At 34.8% G+C, this 24341-nt stretch overlaps 1 protein-coding gene across 1 annotated transcript in view; it reads right to left on the reverse strand.

Annotated features, from left to right (window-relative positions):
* snd1 (staphylococcal nuclease and tudor domain containing 1) overlaps positions 1-24341 on the reverse strand; it is a 304678-nt gene that overhangs the window by 7483 nt on the left and 272854 nt on the right. Inside the window, exons 21-22 of the mRNA XM_088645522.1 lie at positions 23011-23124; positions 21368-21571 (exon numbers count right to left, since the gene is read on the reverse strand). Of these exons, the coding sequence (XP_088501648.1) occupies positions 21368-21571; positions 23011-23124 (318 nt within the window). The remainder of the gene's footprint in view (positions 1-21367; positions 21572-23010; positions 23125-24341) is intronic.

A 24341-nucleotide genomic window follows, 5' to 3' on the forward strand; every position in this document is an offset into this window, starting at 1 on the left:
GACTTTGCTCTGTACAATGCTATATGCAATGCGATGCGATGCAGTATGACATTTTTGTTTTATTGTTTCATCTAGATACATTATCCAATCCATAAATTTTGTGTTATGTTTTAGTTCCTATTGCATCAGGTGTATTAATAAACCTGAAGGGCACTGCATGTGTAGTTACATTATATAAGCATGTTACATATTGAGAGTGAAAATATTTTAATAATCCCTGTTTATATTTCTACAAAGCCCTAAAGCTATGCAGTACCCCATCTCCACACAAAAAGAAGCTTTAATAAAAAACAGAAGCTTTTATGTAATCAAGGATTTTCTGTATTAGGTATGCATCAATATGACACACAGTAAGTTTAATCTTTTCAACTTTCAGTAAAGGAGATAGGCTGACAATGTGATAAATGGGTTCAGGAGGAAGAATCCATAGTAAAAGAACTACATGTTTCATAACTCCTATTAAGAACAAATGACAGTACAGGAAATAAATTAACATTCTGATATAGGTTGCCAGAAATGAAAAAAAAAGCAAAGGCTGTTTTTCCTGATACTTAATTGCTTACCTACTTCACAGTTTGATGAAATACTGATACTAAGGAAAAAATCACAAAAAATAGTAAGAAATGTATATAATCTTTGAAGATAATAAACAGGTGTAATATTAAGTTAAACTGAAAAACATGTAGTAATGGGCAGGATACAAATTGGATGGAACACTGGTCAATCACACTGCACACATTGCCATATATTAATCTCAATGATGAAATGCAGAAACGAGTTTACAGTACCCCGTTTCTCCCTACAGTGTGGAGAAATCACCACCAAACACTTCAACGTAGTCCAAATTCCCAAGGAAGTGCAATAGTTAAATGGGATATATCAGACGTTTATATTCACGGGTTTGGTTACAGTAACTTACAGAACTTTAACTAATTGGTGAGGCTCTGAACCATACTCTAGAATCTCAAAAACAATGACCTGAAGATGAACTTAAACAAAAAACCTACAGGAAAAATTCTTGAACAGATGGCTAATCTTTTTTTCAAGGGCACTACTCTAAAGAGATACCCAGGATAATTCGTTGTGTCCCATCTTCAATGTGCAGCAAGAATGGACTTCTTTAACATGTAACCTAACAAAACAGTCTCAAGATTTACAACATTCTGAAGAGGTGTCAACTGCCACAACAAGAGACCAGGCAGAAGGAGCCAATGCACAACCCAAAACACCACCTACAACATTACAGATATAAAAATCTTTTCTGAGTTCATCTATGAATTTGGTTGGCAACTCAAAATGTAAATGACAAACTCTAAAAGCAAAGCTTTAAATATAAGTCTGAATAGAAGTAAAAAAGTAACCCGTGAATAAGCTCAGATCACTGAGGATTTTCCTTCTCTACAATTGTCAAATCTCTAATTTGCAAAAGAACAATACAACCCTTGAGAAATTGCACTTATAAAAATATAAGTGCATTCTTAAAGTCCACTGATTTATCATTGTCAATAAAGGTTTGTACAACTGTTTTAAATGTTTGTAGTGGGTACTACAAAAGTTTGTAGTCTAATTACTATAACCACACTAAAATCAATTTCCTTCTAAGATAAAGAAACGGTGAATCTATATTTACTAGCAATTGAACCCCAAAAAGAAAGATGTGCCTAAAAAAAGGCAAACATGACAATTTTGAGACTGGTCAGCATTATCTGAGATATCTGTATTCTGGATACTAGTCATACTTGTAGTGCATGTTTTTTTCATTATCATGCAGAAAAGCAATAAAATTTACACCAGCCAGAAAGCACAACTACAAATCATGGAACTTATCTAAGTAATGCTGGGCTATTACATCTTACTACATCCTTATCTATCAGTCTGAAAAGGCAATCAGCAGTATTCAACATCGCCAAAGGTGGGACCCTACAACATAATGTGAAATACATCGGAAGTGATGGCAGTAATTGCCACATACTGTCCAGTAGTTTTATAAAAACTGTAGCCTGTGGTGTATCAGTGATCTTAGAGGTGTAGCAGAGACTAACAGGATATTATTCTATGACAGGGCGGACAAGAGTATCATCTTGTCATGCAACATCCCTTGTGCGTGACCATGTCTGGATTAGTTTCTACATCGCAGCTGATCTGTGGAACGAACTCTAACAGCTACCTTCAGCAGTGTAAAAACAATTTCTATTCTTTTCAGCACTTCCTAGATACCTCTGGACCTGTGAAAAAACACTCTGTATTTGCCTTGCATACCCAGCTCTCTCAATGGCATAAGTGAAGATCATTTGGGTATAACATGCACGTGCATCTTTTGCCAGCTCAAATTTCAGGTATGCAAACGGCATATTTTAACCACATTCCACATCAATCAGCAATAGATAAAGGCACATAATATTAAAAACATGCATTTAAATGAAGTTCATAATTCAGTATTTATTTTAATACTGAGCAACACCAATAAGTCTCATACATTATGGTATCAGATTTTTTGCATTAAGCATATAAATATTCATTACACAAACATTTGTTTTTTTTGTATATTTCGGTTGAAATATATAAAGTATATATAGAATATATATAAAGCAATCTTATCAAAATTCTCTAGCCATGTTACTTCTATGTACTTTGCTAGTTGATCATAACTTGGTTTAATAATGATAACCTGTCCTTGATACCAGTAGGAAATATGCATGATACAGCATAACTATAATCTCTCAGGTCTTTTGATTAGGAATGTGGTTGGCAATTATAATTCTGTGATAGCTTCCCAATGGCCTTTCCAAATCAATTATCTCTCAGGAAACAAGATGTCTGACCTTTGTAACCACAAGTCTCTGCCTTTTTTGTGACAAAACACTCATTGCAACAGTAATTCATAACACTGTCATTTTGTCTCATAAGTGTGAAAAAATAGTGTGGCTTTTGGGTCACACAGGAAATATGAGGGGTAATACAAACCCTGGTATCCGGTGTCATCTGGGTCCAAATCACAGCAATTCTCTGTGTACTAAATTTGATCAAATTCACATCTCTTTTGGAGCAATAGAACAATACAACACTACTTCCTTGGTATTAGTAAATTCTAATGTTTTCTAAGTCTATGGTACATAAGTTGATTTCTGAGATAATTAGAAGTTAATTGATCCAAAGATCTCATTCGGCCATTTAATGAAAGAAGCCAGGGTAACGGTTTCAACAACATGGTCGAGTAACTTGCTCTATACTCCTTACTCAAAAGCTTTTGAACCTTTGATTCACAGAAAACTTTCACTGCGCTTATCTGTATTTCACTACTCTTGCAGAAATATAAATACATCTTTAGGACCTTTTTTTGTATCTGTTTTTCTGGCACTCTCTTTTTATTAACAGAATGACCGCAGTTGTTTTCGGGATTAGAAGCTGCATCATTTTGAAACTCCTTTACACTCGCATGAATGAACTTCACGCTGCTAACCAGCTGTAGGATTGTTCTCCATGCCATATGTTAGTCAGATGAACCCAAAAAAAGTGGGCATGACCTGATGTAATACCACAGGGTACTGGCATATCAAGGGTGAAACAATCTGTTTTCTGCCAGTCATAAATATTTTGTTTAAAGCTTATTAAACTGATGGCTGAACAGTCATAGAGTTTACTTCCTAAAATGGAATGTAATCTGCCAAACAAAATGCATCTTTGGCCAGTAGGAGGGCATAACCACTGAAGCAGTGCTCCTGGTGAGGATTAATCCTCTTTTAGTTGTCATTTCCTGATGCGTTTTGCTTGTTTGTGACACTTTGATATTGTAATGTCTGCAACAGCTTTTGATATCAGGATAAAAAAGATCCCCCCATCTTTATCTGTGCATTTACTCTGTGAAATAAATAACAGTGGCACTGATAGATCAATAATGTTTTTCTTCTCTTTACTCTTGCAAAATCTAAATTGCTTACTCTTATAATACACTCACAAAGAGCATCTACTGTTCCCCACTGTTTCATATACAACTACAATGTTCGTACGCCCAAGCACACTGTAGGGCCTAAATTTAAAACGTGCTCCTTTCAAAGCACAAAATAAACCACCGGGCTTTTGACCCAACAAACTTCATGGTAGAGATGACTATTACAGAGCCACTCATAACACAAGTGCATTGATTCCTATTATCCAGATCTTTTAGCCCAATCTATTGTACCAGCTTTATTACCTTAATGTTAATATATTGCCTTATGTTAAAATAAAAAACTCACATTAATTCTGATGGGGATTTAAGCACCTATGATTTTTTATAGTGCTCATAGTGTTTAAGTATCAGATAATATGAGATTTCAAGACGAGAGCCTGACTGATGGAGAACATACTTGTTTACAAAATAAGAAACTAAGTTCTCTATTATTAAGATTACGTAAGCATAAACATTACATATGATACAAAGCAATCTAAATAGTTCCAGGGGTAAAAATATGTCTCAAATTAATCATGTTGTATAAATTCAGCATGTTACCCTACTGTGCTCCCATGTATAACTGCATTCCGGTGCTTAAATCTAGTGTTGATTTCCTCTAGACAATATAAAGTGTTATCTCCTTCAGTTTAATGTCCAGTTATCTACCCTCCTGGAATTACAGCATTTGTGATTTTGGACAGACAGTGATGTCAATCCCACTGAACGGTTTTTTGGCAGGAAGACATCCGATACGACTCCAGTTAGCATTTACATTCTCAGTGGGGTGCTTAGTCCCACTGGTTGATCCTTTAGGAGCTCTGTTATTAGGAGAAGCTGTGGGGAAGGCTAATGTGTTCAGAAGAAGGGTCTTCGTTTTTGGTTTCCTGTTCAGAAATCTGTAATTTGAAATAATAAGAAATGTGACTAACAGCAATTCATGATTATTAGCCCTAATTGGTGTTTGTTTGCTAAATAAAACATTCTATTAATAGTTTTTGTTAAAAGAAGGACACATCCACCCAGGGGACTGACATCAATGTGCAGGACTGGGACTTATCTGCACATAAACTTGATTCTGGCAGAGGAATCAAGTGGTGTGACCAGCAATTGACTCAAATACTAGAAGAGAAACCAACACACAGGAAATCTTGTACCTAACACAGGGCTCCAATCTAATGGGATCAGGCAGAGATGGAAACTTTGAGAAACCATGAAAAAGCCATTTGCCTTCTGTACCAAGTATATTCTTGTATGGGAGACAGACATAAATTTGCAGCCAACTAAAGGTTTAGCAAACAAGATTTAGGTCAGTTTTTTGTCAGGTGATTTGCTTACTAAACAGCCAGGTGATAAAATATCTTCACATTTAGATGCCACAGGTGCATCAAAGGATTAAGATAAACTAATTTGAAAGATATTTTGTTTTAAAAGGATACCCCTGTTTCACATGCTCCCAAATGATCCCTTTAACAGACATGCTCATATGAGCTCAAAAGAATAGCCTATTTCAGACGACCTTGCTAAGGCCTTCTATTCCATTTGCCCTTAGAAGTTCCTGAGTAATAACTGTAATGTCCATTTCAGTCAAACAAACTGAAAGGGAGATGAAAAAAGCCTGCACATGCCACTGAATACCCTGGCGCCTCTCTCTTATTGAATGTTCTGTGGATCCTCATAGGAACTGCAGAGCACAAACAGAATGGTGGAATGGCACAAGTTACCCAGGGCATTTTAGTGGCCTAGACAGCTTTCCTAAGGGCAGGATATTAAGTCAATAGCAGGAATACGAAATCTCAATTAAAACTCGCTTGCAAACTCTACTTGTTAATTAGGTATTGAGCTATAATTGAAAAGTAGCACAGTTCACGGTTTAGAGAGCTCTGGGCAGCATAATTTGACCTGACAGAAAACATTGGGGAAAAAAATGTGATGGAGACCAAACACAAGGACCCACATTTTCTTTGATCCAGGCAAAGTTACTGCCTTGCTTCTAACCTATTCAGTATTGATTTGGATGAACTTAGCTTGAAAGTACCCATTAACAACTCATGAACTAGACTGACTGCCCAGCATCCCACATGAGTTTGATTCAAAATTTTAAAGGGCAGTTACCTAACTCTTTTGTCTTCCTCAAACTGCAAAACACAGCACAATGGCTGACAACACAATCCAAGCAGAAAAGTTTCAGTAAAAGTGTGGTGTAATTAACATTTTCATTAAACTGACTGAGCTCATTAATCCCATAGAGACAGAGGAACAGACCAGGTGACTTTGACCCATTAATTACCAAGGAAGTTATAGATTTAGATACAAAACAAAACTTCTGTCACCATAACTATTTTTAACATTGTAGGTCATTTTAGGGGTAATACAATTTTGCAAAAATTAGTCATGATAAATAATACAAATATTGGAATACTGAATGCTTAGTGTTTTTGTTAAAACCTTAGACTAACGGAACTAGTTAAATAAATTCAGCTCCTCATCTTCATTTCTGGAGGAAAAAAAGTGAGAAGAAGCCTAAACTTTACGACCTTACCAAATATATCTGTATTGTATATTAACAGCCATATATCTAGTTTTCAGAAGCTACCGTCTCATTTACTCTAAATCCATTTACAATCTCATCCCAGACTTCCTCAAGAATAAGAGTAATAGGAGATGAAGCTGAAACATAATAAAGTATCTTGACACGAGTGAGTGGAAAATTGGTATATGGAGCTAGACTATTATCAGGTTAGGCAAACCTTGAGAAGACGTTAGATTCAAGTGGGGAAATGAGAAGATGTTGAAACAGCATTTCTCCAGATGGTTTTACGCATATTCTGCATAAGCACCTCGTTAGACAAACCTCTGATAAAAAAGGCTTTCCAAGAAGTCTGGTAAAATGCAGTACTAGGGCTTTAGACTCCCAGTGTTGTGCTTTTAGGAGAACAGATTTTGTCAGGTATGTATTGTATTATAATATACTTTCTCAGATGAAGAATACCTTAAATGCTGCTTGTTTTCTATTTTCATACTGTACATTAATAAGAGGGAGCAACTGTATTGTATATACTTGATTCCTTTATACTTTTTTGTTTGCATTAGGAAATGGGGAAAGAACCGACCCACAATATTTCACAGGACAGAATTGTATTAAGTGCTGAACATGTACATTTTCGTATTCTTGCCTTTAATGTTTTGGTTTTGGCCTTCAGAGGTACAGAGTGATGCATGCCATTTTAAATTGACCTCATTTACTTATTGTAAGGATGAATACTTGGACAACAATTTTCATCTTTGCATTGAATACAACAGCACAAATCTTGCACAGAGGTGCTACATGTGTTTAAGTCCTTGCCTTACTGTAAACTGCAAATGATTTTACACTAGATATCATCCAGACTAGATGGAATTACACTGATTCTTTGAATAACAAATAAAACTAAAATATTTCAGTTCAGAAAAAAATTCAGTTTAGATGTCACTTATTTGACTGTGAAAATGCTAGTATTAAAATAAAATACCATTAAAACATTAAAATAAATGTGATTACCTTTCACATCCAAACTGCTTTGAAAATTTCTTTATGTAATCACGACTGTAAGAAAACTCATCATTTAGTCCACATAAATCTGTTGAGCTCTATTTCAACAAGATCACTGAAACAGCATCTTTATTAGATTATGTCATGACAGATGAGACAGATTGAACCTCTTTAAAAGTACCACTAGATTCTAAACAATTCAATGGCCAGAGGTAAAAAATAGATCTTGTATCATTCATAGACAAAAACGTTTTGAAAAAAGTGGTAAGATTGTGTCTTGACCTGAATAGCAATCCTCAATAAAAGATGAGTAGAATACATATACATACACAGCAGGATATTGTAAAACTCACAAAGTACTTAAAAAAAGAATAACTACATGTAAAACTATTGCACTTTGCAACTCATATATGCAATTAAAAACGCTAGTTTTTCTTCAGTTACTCCCATGAGAATGTTATCCTTTGCAAAGGATACATTTCCCACTCTATTAAAAGATAACAAACAGAAACTGGACTACATGACATAAAACAGCTTTGAGAAAGAAAAACAACTAGGTTGAGGAAGAACACAAGTTAAGTCAGTTACCATTACTTCAAGAAAGAAGATAAAAATACAATACCACAATTATTTTTACTCTTTACTCCAAAGGAAAGACTAATCAGTTTCACATTAAAATTCCTCAAGACTAAGTTATGGTATCCTAACCAAATCCTACCAGTTAATGGAACTGATAGTTTCATAAACCAAGCTTTATTGTGAGCCAGAAAGAAGAAATTAATATAGATTTTTTGTCTGAAACAGACAGATTAAAGATTTTATTCTTTAAATAAAATCAGTTTGCTAATTAATTCAAGCCAAAAAATATTATGTTGAAAGTACAGCATATAAAATGTTATGCACAATGCTACCAAGCAACCACCCCTAGAGTACTATAACCCAGGAAAATCAGGGTTTAACAAGATGAGTTATAAGGACAGAGTGAAGGGAATTAATCTTTTCAGTCTGCATAAAAGATAGTTAAAAGGACTTTAAAGGGAATAAATAAGGTTGACCCCAGTAGTTAGTGCAAATTAAATTCAATGAACAGAACATAAGAACATATCTGAAAACTTGTTAAAAGCCAATTTCACACTGGTACGTCTTACACAGATAATTATCAATGCGTGAAATAGCTTACCAAAATGTGTTATGTAGGCAGAGATGCTTGAATCTGTCAAAACTAAACTTGATGCTGTGATAGAATCACTTAATCTACAGCAAAATGACAAGCACTGATGGCATGAATAGTCTATTCAAATGATCATTTATTATGATCTTATAAGCTGTTAACCTTACTTACATCAGAAATTAGAACACAGGTTTTAATTGAAAGTAGTAGCTCTCCAGTATTACAGGTAAACTGGATAACTGGATAGACAAGAGGAAGATTGCAATGAGCATAAATGTGATCTGGGAGACAGTTAAGGCTGAGTTGAATGTAATACAATGTCTAAGAACATGTGGGGATGAGAGTGATTGTTGCATGCATTCTTTTTTGCGATAGCAAAAAGATGATAGAATCTAGTATTAAATAAAAGTTTCAAGGGAACTTTCAATATTGGTCGCTAGCATGCACAGCATTTTGCTCCCTTTTAAAAACTCTTAACGTGAATTGACTCCAATTCAAAGTTTCAAAACGTAGCCAGATTATGCAGATCAAAGACCACAAGCCATTCACTAGCCTTCTCCAGGTAAAGAAAAGGTATAACCAGAGATTACAGATAAAAGATAGAACGTCTTCAAAAACATCATCTCCCTTAAATCAAAGAATTTGGCTTGAGTTCGCTGTCTGAAGCTTCAAAGAAAGCAAAAGCTTTTGAAAAGCCAGAAATACGAGAAATAAAGCTAGCTGTGTAATGCAATTTAATACAGAATTGGACAATCACAATCAAGAAGGAACGGTTAGGGTTTAGTCTTTTGATAAATGCACTGAGCTCAACAAAGCTCTGTGATACCTCAGGGTACAAATAATTGTGCCACGTTCCAAAGCACAAACATTAAATACTGCATCGGTGGTAATCAGGTACTAAGGCTGCAGCAGTACGTCTAGAGTTTTGCTCTGGAAAATGTTTACTTGGGGTGAGGTCCTGTACATTAAGAGATGACCTCAATGGTCTACAAAGTAAATTAATTAGCATTCTCTTATGGCTGTATGTGAAGTCTTGGAACAGGTACAGGAGTAGAAGGTATATACATAATGAATGAGCACATTGTTACTGTAAGATCTGTGTTATTATTGTTATTATTAAATTATTGTGCTTATTAAACTAAAAACATTGAAAATTAAACATTGATTCATGCCTAATACACTTTTATTGATCCAGATTCTACAAACGCATTATGACAGTGGTCAAGATGATTATTTTCAATTTGAAAGTGGTGTTAAGTCTGGTATCCATTGGAAGCATTTTTACTTGTATTTCTAATAATGCCCTCTTGCTGTTTTACAAGTTTGAACAATGGATCCTACATTTCACTTAATATCTTTTTTTGCAATGATTAAAACCAGTGAACGATTAGATCTAGTATCACACTCTAGAATATTCATAATACAGGACTGGACATCTCAACTTTTCTCCATATTTTTTATACATTTGTCTCTGTCCCTCTATGTTTATAATTTATGTGTTGAATAACCCTTGTTTGATTATTTATGCAAAAAGCACAATAAAACACAGTGAATTGATTGATAATTTAATGGACTGCTATCTAGTACTCTGGCATCTGTTCAAACACTAAAGTTGAATGATAAAACTGCTAAGCTGAAAGGAAATCTAGAGAACATGATTTTCACAAGGGCGGCATAAATAATGCTTTTAACTATTTTAAATATCTCATTTAAAATATGAAAGGCTTGATTCAATGCATTTGGTTAATTCTAGAGATCAGGATTTATTATGGCACTTTCAAAGAAATTTAAATGGATGCACATTTAGGAAGACACCCTCTAATGCTCATGCACGTGTGGCACATCCTTTGTGCTGAGATGAGGACTTCATTATTAATTTTGTTGCTCTAAAAGCTTTAATTTTAGAATAAACCACTTTTTAAAGCGACAAAATCTCTTTAATGATCTCACCAGACAACAAAATTGGCTGAAATACAAATCTATTTGTTATCTGGATAAAGTAATGGATGCTGACAAATGCAAATCACTTTCGATGTAAATAGCTTCAATTAAATTCAAGAAAATTATGCTACTAAAGCGGGGGTTAAAATACCTAAAGATATATCATTTAAAGAACAGAACAAAGAAGCGATGTTTAGTTACACTGATGTACTAAGGTCATGCAATTAAGTACATATGAAATAAGATGCATATATCCTACAATGGCAAACCAGGCGAGCAAGACCTAAAATCAATTAATAGTTCTCTCTGACAAGAGGAGTCAACATCTTGAACCATTTAATAATTAATCTAATTCAAAAGACCACATAATTACACATTCAAAGGTCTGGAGTACTTAATTTAATGATTGTATCTACAGTGTCAAGTGTTACCACAAGTCTACAAGATATACACATTTACATCTCTGTGAAAATGTCTTGGGTATTCCATACAATCAGGAGTTATAATACTGTATGTTGTGAGCATCACTAATTTATTCAATGGTGTTTTCTAAAAGTCCCCCATTTTTATTAATACAGGAAAAAAAGCTTACTTAAAAATCGAATCGTATCTTCAATAACACATGATGATAACAGCTCAAGATAAACTGTCCACAAGAAGCAAATATAAAGCATTGTAGGAACCAATCCATCACATTTACTTATCAAAACTAACTGACTCATTGTCAGGTGTTCCACATCGTTAACGTCATTTAGTTCCTCTTTACATATCCATAAAGCTAAAAGGAATAGGTAGGGGTTACTTCCATGCTGAAAATTAAAAAAGAAAAACACAATGCTTCCTTTGTCTTCTTCATAGGTGAAACGTTCTCTTTTCTTTTCAGTGTGGAATGAAATTTTAGTTGCTCCTCTACAGCTTCACACTTACAATTCTAAAAGACTATGCTTTGGATAACAAAATACGGACGCTTCAGGATAAACTGTTACCTTAAAATAGCTAAGATTCCAGCAACCACCATCAAAATGTGTTTCGTATAAAAGTAAAAGTGAATGAAAAGAGTAGCACAATACAAATTGTCTGAAACTTTTGGAAAGCAGCACAGATAGTAATGCACATACAAAATAGGTGAATATGGGATCTGGTGTGAAAACAGATACATTAACATTATTATGAAGTTGTATGATGAAGCTATACAACTGTTTCTGTAAAAGTCTTACTTTGTGTTCTATTGGTTCAGACTGGTCATGCCATGAAGTTTGTTGGTATTTTTAGATTGAAAAAAACAATTAGCATTTTTTGTTGCCCTCTGGATAAAAGGAAGCTAGAATACATATTAGAATACTGTTTAACTAATAAATCACATCCAAAATGCAGTTATATTCATTTTTTAATGTGTGAAAGGGAGTACTAAAGATAAATAGCACTAACGAAAATGATACCTTTACAAATTTCTAAATAATGTACAACTTTATTCATATCTTGTAAATGACAGAAATACTGTAAACCTGTACAGTCTTTAGTCATGTGCTTCTTTACTTTATCTCTATAAAGTTTATAGGAGCTTTTGGAAGTCACTTTCAACATCCTGGGTATTTAGGAGACTGAACAGAAAAGTCAAATACTCAGTACTGTGTCATCATGGAGAAAATCAGAGAAATAGTGAAAACCGTAAAAATCCATAAGACATCCCAGTTTTGACACTGGTGTCTATCATTAAGAAGCTCAAGGCTAATGATGATAATGGGATGGGACTAAGCCACCAGGAAGAGTAGGCAAGAAGGTTTAACACAAATATAGTTATCAAATAGTGTTCGGGGAAGATAAATCACACCCAAGAGCAACAACAGAGAATCTTCAAAAAAACTTTGACATCAATAGGTTACAATGTTTCTCAGAATGATATGTTTCAGGAAACTAACTTTATGGTTAATACATCTTTAGAAACAGAAAATAGTATTTCACGCTTACTGCAAGATCTTCAAGAGATCACCTAAGCTGCTGGAATTCTTCATTTACTTTCCTTCGTCCAAACAGGGCTCTACAGCTTCCATGATATTACATTTGAGTTCTGAGGTTTAATATGGACATTCAATGCACTATCCTGTAGATAACTCTTTAGAATTCTAGCAAAGATCAACAGATTACTTTTATTGTGGTGTGATATTTGGACCTTGCTGCAATCAGACATGATCACACCTGAAGAAGGCTCCACGGCCGAAACGTGTTTTCTTTCTTCTTTATTTCAGCATGGAATAAAACTTGTTCCTTTGCATGATTACATTTTGTCAGCATTTAAATAAAAAAATCCCAGAACCCAATTAACCTACCGTATCTTTTTAGACTGTCAGAGGAAACCAGAGCACCCGGACGAAACCCACTTGAACATGGGGAGAACATACAAATCCCATGCAGGTGGCACCCAAGGACCAGAATTGAGCCCAAGGCCCCAGCTCCAGTTTGACAGCAATGCTGTCCACTGCACCACTGTGCCATCTCTCTTTGGTTTAAATTAATTTCAGTTACCTTTGCTGCTGTATTACACAGCTGTATTGTGCTACTTAGTTTTGTAGTTTGCAAATTGTATACTGGCCATTAATACAGACTGGAAAGAACAGAGGTTAACCAACTGTTAACCATGGGGGAGCTTCACTTGTTTTCTCACTGAATGGTTTTGTTTAACTACTGCATTGATACTAGTAAAATTAGTCACTTTAATGTGCCAAGCCAGCTTTACCACACATCTCAGTTGTTCAGATTTGCCATCACTGTCACTATGATTATAACAAAGGGTTACAAGAGGAGAGTTATCAACTCCTAATTCTTTCCTTCAAAAATCCTTTCTGCAAGCTTAAGAAAATTTAATTAGACATTAAAACAATCAGCTGATATATTTTCTTCTATGTGCAGAAGCAACAAATGCAATGAAAACAAAAAATGAAGTGGTACTTTTAACAAGAATCCAGCCTACATTAAGTACTGACAACTAAAACTTATTTCCCAGGCACAAGAACCCATTCCCAAATTAAAATTTCATCTCTGAACCACACAGCTCTGGTGAGAGTAAATAATGGTTTGAAAGAATGTCACGGTGTAATGGGAGTAATTATTGTACAAATAGCCCATCTCCTTTATCTCTGCACAATTTATAACATGGCTTTTGAGTGCCCTGCACAATTTGCATAATGTGAAAGCACAAGCAAGAGCTGGATTATAATGTTACAAATTTCAGGTCTCCCAAAGACTTAGATCTGATTTTAAATGCACTGGATCTGTGAAAAAGTAGTATCTTATTTGACATAAGCAAATACAATGTTTAGCAGCAGAATTAAATCAGCTTATTATAGTGATGCATAGGGCAAGCATTACACTTCATACTTTTCTATCAAAAAGCAAGAGCTCTAATGCCAAGCACTGAACAATCTTCTATAAAATGTCATTAGAAGAATGTAGCTCACTAACTGGCTGTATGAGCAATCTAACCATGTACAATACAGTAGGCAGGTTTCAACAATGCCTGACTCAGAATTTAATTGGATGCCTTTTAAATAATTAATGAATTCAATTTAGTTTGGTGCTGCAGATGTGTTTACAGGGTCACCTTTAATTTCTAGCTATGAAAATGATATCTGCAATTCTGATAAACATGATGCGCATTTAATAAATGTTAACATAATGGTATCATAAACCTAGGGAAAAATCAGTCTGATAGATTTCTGGGGCATGCTCGGATAATGCAGAAAGTCATCTTTAGGTTTCTGCTTTAACCTACAACTCTTGTTACTACAACCACCTAAGATTTCAAATTTACTAAATGAAAAGCATATCACATAATCAGTTAAATTAAATTTAGAAAAAAATATTCTAAATAATTTGATTTCAGTTCTGTTTGTTGCAAATTGACTGTGTTGCACTAAAGATATAAAAAATGTCATTAGAATAACTCATTCAGCTGACTAAGAAAAAAGTTTCCATTAAGTTTTTAAAATGATACAGAAAATTTAAGACTCCATGCTCGGAAGATCCATGACGAATTTTATGTGAGTCATCGCCTATTGTCCACCAGAAAGTATTATACAGAATTATATACTGTGACTTGAATTCATTTCCCATTATAATGAGGTGAGACAAGTATTGACACATTTTCTTATCTGCTTATTGCTATTAGATGTGACCTGTGGAGAAATGTATTTCAATCTCTAACATCCTTTTGCAAGAATCTGAATGTCACAAAATAAGGCCAATGACATGACTAGAGTTAAATTAGACTTCTTAAAATTAACTTTTCTTTGCATATGAAACTATGGAAACCTATTAGCGCCATGGAGAAAAAAAATGTTTGCATTTAAATAAGATACTATTGCATTAAAACAATTATTTTGTGAACAATATTGCCTAATATATAACAATATACTGTATATGCAATGATATTGTCCCATGCAAGGTAACATTAACAACACAAGAATATTGTCACAGTCCTCTCTGTGCAAATTAACTAATCTAAAGGAGCATGTGTCATGTATTTTGTATACATGAAGTACAACACCCTGTAATTAAGCATTCCTGGGTTAAAAGCGTACCCTTTTCACCATTTCTGTGAAAAGCAGAAATGACGTGCCTTTACAAATGTATTTAATTCATGTGAAACATGTACTGTACATAGCTTTTTTCCCCTAATCTTTAAACATTGAACAGAATATATTTTCAGTGACTTAACAGGAAGATCCATACTGTTGGTTTACTGCTACTGTTATTGCTGGTTGATCATTGAATTTTTAAGCACAAAAAACTCAAAAGGTTTAAGCCTATACTTACATTAAAAACACATGAATTTGGAATGTGTCATGTGAAGGGAGAAGAAACTGTATTTTTGTATTGGTTTGCACAAACATGAATATAAAAAGATATGCCAACCAACGAAAATCAAAAACAGTTCCAGGACTGCACACAAACCACAGCCAACAGAGTAATGCACTTAGTTGCATCTCATTTACTGTATCTTGTTAAAATGCAAAATTATCTCGTTAAATGCAATATAATCTTGTTTAAATGCAAAAAATATTGCAACTAAGCTTCCTTATGAAATGGCTAATAGAGATGTTTATTTTTAACTCTTCCATTTGTTTCTGAATAATCACAATTCCACATTTTCAAAGGTTATAACTAGTGTTTTGCAGTTAGTTTAATAAAAACACAAAAGCAAATTCCAATATTATTGTAGCAATCACAATGACTGTACAACTCTAAAACTGACTGGAATTTTTTTCCCCACTGACCCCAGTTTTGCCAATTTGTTATGTTTTTGTGATTTTTAGTTTTCCTACTATCTAAATATCAGGTCATATTGTCATATAATAACAACACTAATTCCTTCCGTTTATAATTTATTTTCCATCCCGAAGGATGCCCAACGTTATAAATTACTGAAGTATAGCACCCACCTGAGTGAAGTGGCAGCTCTTATGTGAATAATGTGAATTGGGGGGGAATATTTGGTAGGCCAGATTGTAAAAGATGAAGCTGGAGTTTAGCCAGACATCAGAATTAGCACTCCTTCTCCTAAAAACAGTGTCTTGGGATATTTAATGACCAATGAATCGGGGACCTTAATCTGAAGGACTTTACAGTGCTTAGAAACCACAAGTTTACGATACTCACATATACATCCATACCAAACCTGACACTGATGTGGCTGTCTCTATTCTAATTGCATCTCTGACATAAAAACTTGGATGACTCAAAACATCCTTCATCTTAACTGCGACAAGACTGAAGTCATGCTTATTGGCACCCCCCATCAAGTTCGTAAAGCCAGTCCTGTAACCCTATCTGTAGATGGTTCTGTACTTGAGCTTCAATCCAAATTGAAAAACCTTGGGGTTATATTTGATTCTGGCTTCACATTCGACCCACATGTGCAGCATACTGTCAAAACATATTTTTTTCACCTTAGAAATATCGCTAGACTACGCCCTATGCTATCATTAACTGTGGCTGAAAAGCTGGTCAACACATTTGTGTTCTCTCGAATTGACTACTGTAATGCTCTACTCGCTGGGGTATCTAAATCTACTCTGAACAAACTGCAGTATGTCCAAAATTCAGCAGCCAGAATCCTGACCAGATCTAGTGCAAGTGTTCACATTACTCCTATCCTGGAGTCCTTGCACTGGCTTCCGGTCAAATACCGTGTAGACTTTAAAATCCCCATGCTTACCTATAAGGCTCTGCATGGCTTGGCACCTCAGTACCTGTCTGAAATATTATCGCTCTACTCCCCACCTCGCAACCTTCGCTCTTCTAATTCAGGGAATCTTCTGAGTGAAGCTACTACAGTTTGCATACAATTACAAATATTTAGAATCGAGTATACTCTCCTGTTAAGACTGGAGCTGCTGTGAATTACTGAATGATTAACAGCTGCTTGGATATGAAGATTTAAGCAAGGCACCTTTCCAACACAATTAGTTAAAAAAACAAAAGTTTGTCAGGTGAACCTTTTTAGTGATATTACCCATCTAATGCAATATGTCGTGATTAATTTGGCTTTCACTATAGTGTTCTGTTACACTGCAGCTCCAGTAAAGTGATGTATAGCACACAGTGATTGAAGTATAGGACTGTTGAATTATATACAAATCAAACACTAAACTGTACTCTGCAAAAATAGGAAAATAAAAAAAACAGAACTTTTAAGATTTCTCCTTGAACATGGTACTCCTTCTTTTATAGATTGCAGTTATTAGTTTAACATTCATAATATTAAATGTTTGATGCTGAAATTCTTACAGTGTATTGCAGTGTTTGTATTAAAAATAAACTTCCAATGTCTTCTTTGCATTAAAGGCTTTAGAGCTTGCTGTGAACACTAAAAGTGTTAAAAGAAGTAATGCACTAAATGTCACACCTTAAACATCAATCACCACCAAAAGCTACACTTTATATTTGGTCCAAAATTGCTCTTCTTGTATGAAGCTACTCATCCATCACACCTCCTGACACAGACCAACTATATCAACAGAAACTGACCTCAAGGAGTTTAGTGGTCATCAAAAATGGACCACCTTTGATGTGCTGTATCTCATGAAGCCCATGTCACCCAGTCCTAATATTTACAGTGTGGACATTTCTCACAAACATACAAAGATTTTTTTTTCCTTCAAAATCAAAAAAGGATATGTTTTTTTGTAATTAATATCATACAGATGGATCCATATCTCATCCCTTTGATCAGGAAGTACGTGAATTTACATTACAAGTTGGATCAGTTAATTCAATAGCACATTTTCTGCAAGAGCTATTCATCAGTATTTTAATAACTGTAAAGGAGAGAATCAATATTTTATTCATAACGTTTATAGTGACACTACAGAGTCTTCCAACCTGATCTCTACCTGACTATTGGTTTAATACGTCCTGGAGAGTACAGAATACTTTTTGCCAGAAATAAATACTGTTGATACTATCAAGTTAAATCTTTACAATTAAGAACAGCATGTCATGTTATATGACATTTATTCCAAAAGGAATGTGAACTGATGCTTTTACACAGAAGGGAACAAAAATCTATTTTTTGAAGTAGTAACAGAAGTGCCTACCTGTAATTAGAAAATATACTATGACTACACTATCTTTTATAGCATTGAATGAGTTGGCTTGGTTATAACACAGTTCACGGTTCACAGATAATGTATATCTTATTTTGACTGACACTTTCAGTTTTAGAAGTTAGGAATTAATTTTGCTATAAAGTTAATGCTCATACAATTTCTTATTCCTGCCCTTTCTTAATTTTCTGAACTCTCAAAAAGAAACACCCACAGGGTATACATTTATCATGTCACTGATGTGTACAGAAAAGCACAAGGGAATTCCACCTTACCAAGTCAAGCATTCACGTCTTGCACCTGATAACTAGGTTATATCTGTATGCCTTGAGTATTCAAATTGAACTTAATCTCACTAAATCTAAATATAAGCAAATGACATTACCCTGCATTTGTAATGTACTGATCAATACATCTATTATAAAGTGCATTTCACAATATATTCAAGATGCACTAAACAAATGCATTTTAATTCTGGAAGCTCAGATTAATTTCTCTTATAACATAACTTGCATAGATCTATACATTGAAATATGATTTGTTTTGATTTACCAAAGATTAAAGTCTTCCAGATAGTGTAGTTTTGATACTGGTTGACAATTGCTTTAAAAAATATTAAACGCATTAATAAGGAAATATGATATACTGCACACCCATAAACATTTGCTTCCACAAAACTAAAAGAAAATCTTTTAAACATTCTCAATAAAATTACCACTGCGTCTGCAGTACACTGCAGAGGTGAACATTCAACACCATGTTAATAATGCAAAACAGAGCACAAATAAAAGCTAGTCCTCCACTGACTGATGAATACTTAGTCACTATATGGATACACCAATTTATACAATTTTAAATTGAATGAGTGTGGAACTAAGCAGGGAGTAATGGCAGAAATTGTCACTTACAGCGTCTTTTCAAAACAGTGCCAAATAGCCAGATACAACAAATTTGGGAATGTATTCTATCATTTCTAACAGAGAGTGGATAACACAACAAGTTACTTCCGCACCAGTGAATTTCACAGGCATAACTTCACTATAGTACTGTTAGTCTATAATAGCAGTAGTGTTGGTCAGTTTAAATGAGTTTTCAACTGAAACTCACCTATTACCTTCGAGAAAAGAATGGGAACAAAAAAGGCTGGACTTATAACACTATACAGAGAGTGTAATTACTGTTTCATTATAATATTCATGCTACTATTGGAGAAACCAAGTCCTGATACTTCTAAAATGTTATTTCTGCAGTTTAAATAAGAAGTGAAAAAATACAAGATGTTTACAGGACCATGGCAATTTTGGCACACGTGACATCACCCCTCACCCAATGCATACGAAACGCAGAGCACTAGGCCCACTATTTAAAAATGAAACAGCTAAGGTCTGAAAGCAGGGCTCCTCATTAAGTAAATGGTGTGAAACGCTCGATGCATTGCCATCACCTTAGTGCCAGATAGCGTACAAGCATTTGAATTGTTGGGAATTATAAATCAGAAAAACCGAGTCAAACCCAGCTGTATTTATGCTGTCCTTGCTCTCCCTTCGCCATAAATCACAGGTGCTGCAGTAACACCTCAACTGGGAGCTGCCATGTGAAAAGGGTGATCCAGAAAGCTGGAAGCCATGGGGGCTGCTGAGATAATATACCTCCGAAGGTAATATGATAATATGCCTTCTAAGATTTCAATGAATTCCTCCCCGATAATGATGCTGCAACAACCCTACAGAATGAGGAATAAGTAATGCTTATTTCCGCAACAGAAATATAAATCATGTCCCTGCTTAGATGCTCTACAGAGCCGCATTTTCAACCTACAGAAATGCTATCTAAATTAATCTCTGTCTTTGCAGCACACTGTGCATTTTTATTTCAGGCTACATAAAGAATACATTGTGAAATTATGAATCAAGGGAAATTAGAGGAAATATGACTGCATCACAACGTCTTTTAAAACTAAAGTCCCGTCCACAACACAGATGTTTTTCTGCTTCAAATGTGCTGTTAAAGGCATGAATTATGCCTTTAAACTCATAAATGTTCAGACCTTTTAGACAGAGGCACCAAGCTCAGCTGTATTGATTTAGCTCCAGCTTTGTGCTGCAGCTTCTACAATTAACAATATCTTTCCACAGATATTTTGGAAGCTGGGCAAAAAAAAAACAACTCAGAAGGCCTTAGTGACGGAGTCTTCATGAATCAATAAAAAAGCAAAGTACCCCACATTAAGTAAACACAAATCCAAAATTAGAATAACCCAGAGCTTCGCTGGAGGCTTTATTCTTTGGGAACAATCCATTACTGCACAACTGAGTGCTGTCTCAGTTTGAAAGATGCTACAGTATATGTAGGTTTGACAAACTCGCTCTCCCTCAAAAAATGGAAAAATGTTAACCCAGATAGAAGTTTATGACAAAACAAACACTTCCTCCATTTGCACTATAATAATTTAAGGGAAGCACACCGTATTTCTCCCTTTTATAGAAAGAACAAAGTCCAACATTAAGATATATGCCATTTAAAATGAGAGGTGGTGAATGTGAAACTGTATTAGGCCTAAAGCAATTTACAATTAATTATGTTATGTTTCAGTTCCTAAAATTATACTAACAATTTATTGCAAAAGCAAATTCAATACAATAATTTCTGAAAATCATCACATTTTTGTGCTGCTGAACTCGAGAGTAAATAAAGATCCCTCCGAAAGGCCATAGTTACTGTCATTTTATTAACTGTCTAAGGACAAGACAATTCCCAAATTTACATCCTTGATAATTACTTAAATATATATTCAGAAGTATGTACTAAAATCTTGCTTTTGAGAATATTGAGAAGAGATGGGACATAATTCTTTGTTTCCACTTTGTGTTCACGATCAATTAACTAGACTAATAATTCTAAATTATAGTATTCTAACAGTGTAAGACATAGAAAAACTATTCAACAACGTGTTATTTCCGAATTACTAATTGAGTTTCAAATTGGAAAGTACTAAATATTAGAAAGCACTGAATGTTAAGAACATTAGAAAGGAATGTCTTTCCAGCAAAATATGTGGCCCAGAGAAACGCGTCAGTATGCTTTTGTAACTTTGGCTTAGTCTTATGTAGGGTCAGACATACTAGCCCAACTAAAAACTGAAGCATGATGGATCTTGTATCTCTAAGAAGAACGTGCAAAAAATAACTTACCATTTTCTGCAGGTGCTTTTCTTTCCGCACATCAACCATAACCATGCCCTCTTTGACGAGTCCAAGTCCAACATCGTCCTTGGAGTCAGAGAACTGCAGTGTGACATGGGGACAGCTGCCCACCATATACTCCAGATTAAGCAGACACTGGGTGTTCTGGATATCTCGCACAACACTGTCCACCACATCTGCACGGGCATCCTCCTAAGGTTTAAAACAGTGTTATTTTGAAGGGTCTGGAATTATAAAATGCATGATGATAGCATTGTCTATCCCTTGGCACTAAATAGTATTTTCTGGAGGGCTGTTCTAATTTTTTTTCTCTTTTTGGCTGACAAAAAAAGTGGAAACATCAAATAATTTCCAGCATAATTCTTGCTTCTGCATTATCATAGAAAACTACTACCCACATCACCTGCAAGACTAAAGGGTTTGATGTAGCCAACACGAAAAAACAACATTTACTCAAGCACAGTATTTATTTACATAAAATAAGTTACTGTATGAACATTTCTTAATCATCAAAAGCTACCACACACATCTAATGAGTTTCATCCACCTTTTAAGAAGAACAACAATATATAACTGTGTAAATCAGAAAGTAACATCTGACTGAAATAATGCTTTACTGATCATCAGTAGTCTGCCCAAGTCTATCATTCTTATGTGCACAACACATCTAGACCTGTCTCCATAGCTACCAAATAAGTGGTTGTCCTCAGAGAGATGAAGACAACTAAAGCATTTTAAATTATTCCTTGAAAAGTTTCTTTCTGGTCAGCATGAAGCACTTATAACAAGGGAGCTCATGGTAGGAACAATCAAGTATCTCCTATTTGCAGTCATACCAAAGGTTACTAAACACACTATCAAGGAAATCCTTCTGTGCTGTAACACATGAACTTTTCTTTTATCTCTAAAAATCTTTGAATGCTATAATTTTTATTTTGAGATGCATTTTGCCTGTGCTTTTGTTTTTCTAAAACATTTTTGCAATATGATCGGGAAACCCAAAACAGTTTTAAATTCACTGCAGGCTTTGCCAACACACAACATTTTAACCATTCTGCAGTAAGTACTGTACATGTCACAGTAACAGGCAACACAGACTGGGGATTCCTTGACACAAAGCTTTTAAAAGGTGCATTATTAGCATTTAATCCATACCCAAGGCAACAGACATTTCATACACTTAAAGAACAGTGTCAAAATAGATGACATTGTGACAAAAAAAAAAAGTGCAGTATCAGCCAAAAGCAATAATTGTTGAAAGTGCATACAATGTGAATGCGAGTTCAACACACTAGGACGACGTATGTGAGTGATCTGAAAGGGGGCTGAGTTTAAGTGCTCTCTTGGCAGAAGCTTCAATATTGACGACAATACAAATGCTTATGTTTCATGAAGTGAGTACGGCCATTTAAATTGGTAGGGCAGCAAGAATCCATTCTCATTATACCTTAGGATAAAGAAACTTATCATGCATAAAGGAAGCAAGCTAGTAACCTTTTTAAGAGAAAAATAAAACTCCAAAAAGCACGGATACAATATGGTTCATTAACTCAAGAATGTCTGAAACAGTCTCTAAGTAAGAAACCATTCTGCATTACTATAAGAAGAGGTAGCTGAGTTGCAACACATACATCCTGTGGAACCTGAATGAAGGCGAAAGCATATTCCGTAGCTTGTGCGGGCAGGGTCCGGATGTTGAAAGCTGGTGGAAGAGCTGCAAGACGGGTAGAAGGTACAGTCTCTCTCTAGAATTGAATAAAAAGGGTTCATTAGCAAAGACAGCTCAATCCTCCTTTTCTTCTAGGTAGTTTTCTAATAACGCACAGAGATTGTATTTTTCAAATATAACGATATATTGGGACTGCTTTGGAAACTAACCAATTTGAATTATGACATGTAATCAAATATACAACATAGAGACTAGCACCGTATACATGATTAATCAAATGTATACGTCTGATTTTGCACATTAGTTTCATTTTACGTACTGACCTGCCAATATTCTAAAAATGTGATAATGTTCCATCTGAAAGCCAGAGACTTTGTGGCCTTCACAATTTATGCTACAATTTCAGGAAATTACTCAGAAATCTCATTTGAAAAGTGCTGGAAGTTAGTCGACATCCAGAGATTTTTTTCCACTGAATTTCTACGAGCAGAACTGGAATGTACAGGGGATACACTGGTATTTATTTAATAGCAATATATTCAGAATTACAGAGTGACTTTTCAGACTTCCTAATTTTCAACTTAATGTCTAAATGACATACTATAGGTGCGTTTTAACTTTACAAAGTACAGGATAACATTAAAAAACTATTAGAAAGGCCTATAGCCATGAGAAAAGCAAAGCTTTGTGAACTGCACATTGCAGAAAATAAAGAAATGTAATGATAAATGAGGAAATCTTAATTCAGAGGACTATAAATCTTTTAGAAAGTTTTCTGTGATTGTTTTATCACCCACATCTGTTCTTCCAGCTTTCTCGTTTATTTTATTGTAAGTGCTTTTAAATATGCTAAACAAAAACTGTCACACTTAAGAATATTAAAAAATGGGACAATAATGGTAACAGCATACTGTAATAACTCCTAAATTTAGAAACACACAAAGGTCTGCACGCCTTATTGCCAACAGTTGCAGATTTAGGACAATGGACTACAATTATTTCAAATACCCACATCAAAGTGAAAGCACGTTTGTGTGCATTTGTGATCCTGAGATTGTTTTTAAAGCAGAAGTGGCAGCTGCAAGCAAATAAACTGGCAAAACAAAAAACGACTGTAGTTCTATTAACTCTTTCGATATAAAGATATAGACAAGATCTTCTAAAGTACATGGAATTGCTGTGTACTGAATGAATGGGTTGGTGGTGTTGTTGAGAGGCCATAGTATTCATTCTTTTTCAACGTAATCTCTATATTCAGCAATATCTTTGCAATTTTAAACACGAAATTTCCCA

This window comes from Lepisosteus platostomus, chromosome 9 (assembly GCF_059453375.1).
Source record: "Lepisosteus platostomus isolate fLepPlt1 chromosome 9, fLepPlt1.hap1, whole genome shotgun sequence".
Lineage (NCBI taxonomy): Eukaryota > Metazoa > Chordata > Actinopteri > Semionotiformes > Lepisosteidae > Lepisosteus > Lepisosteus platostomus.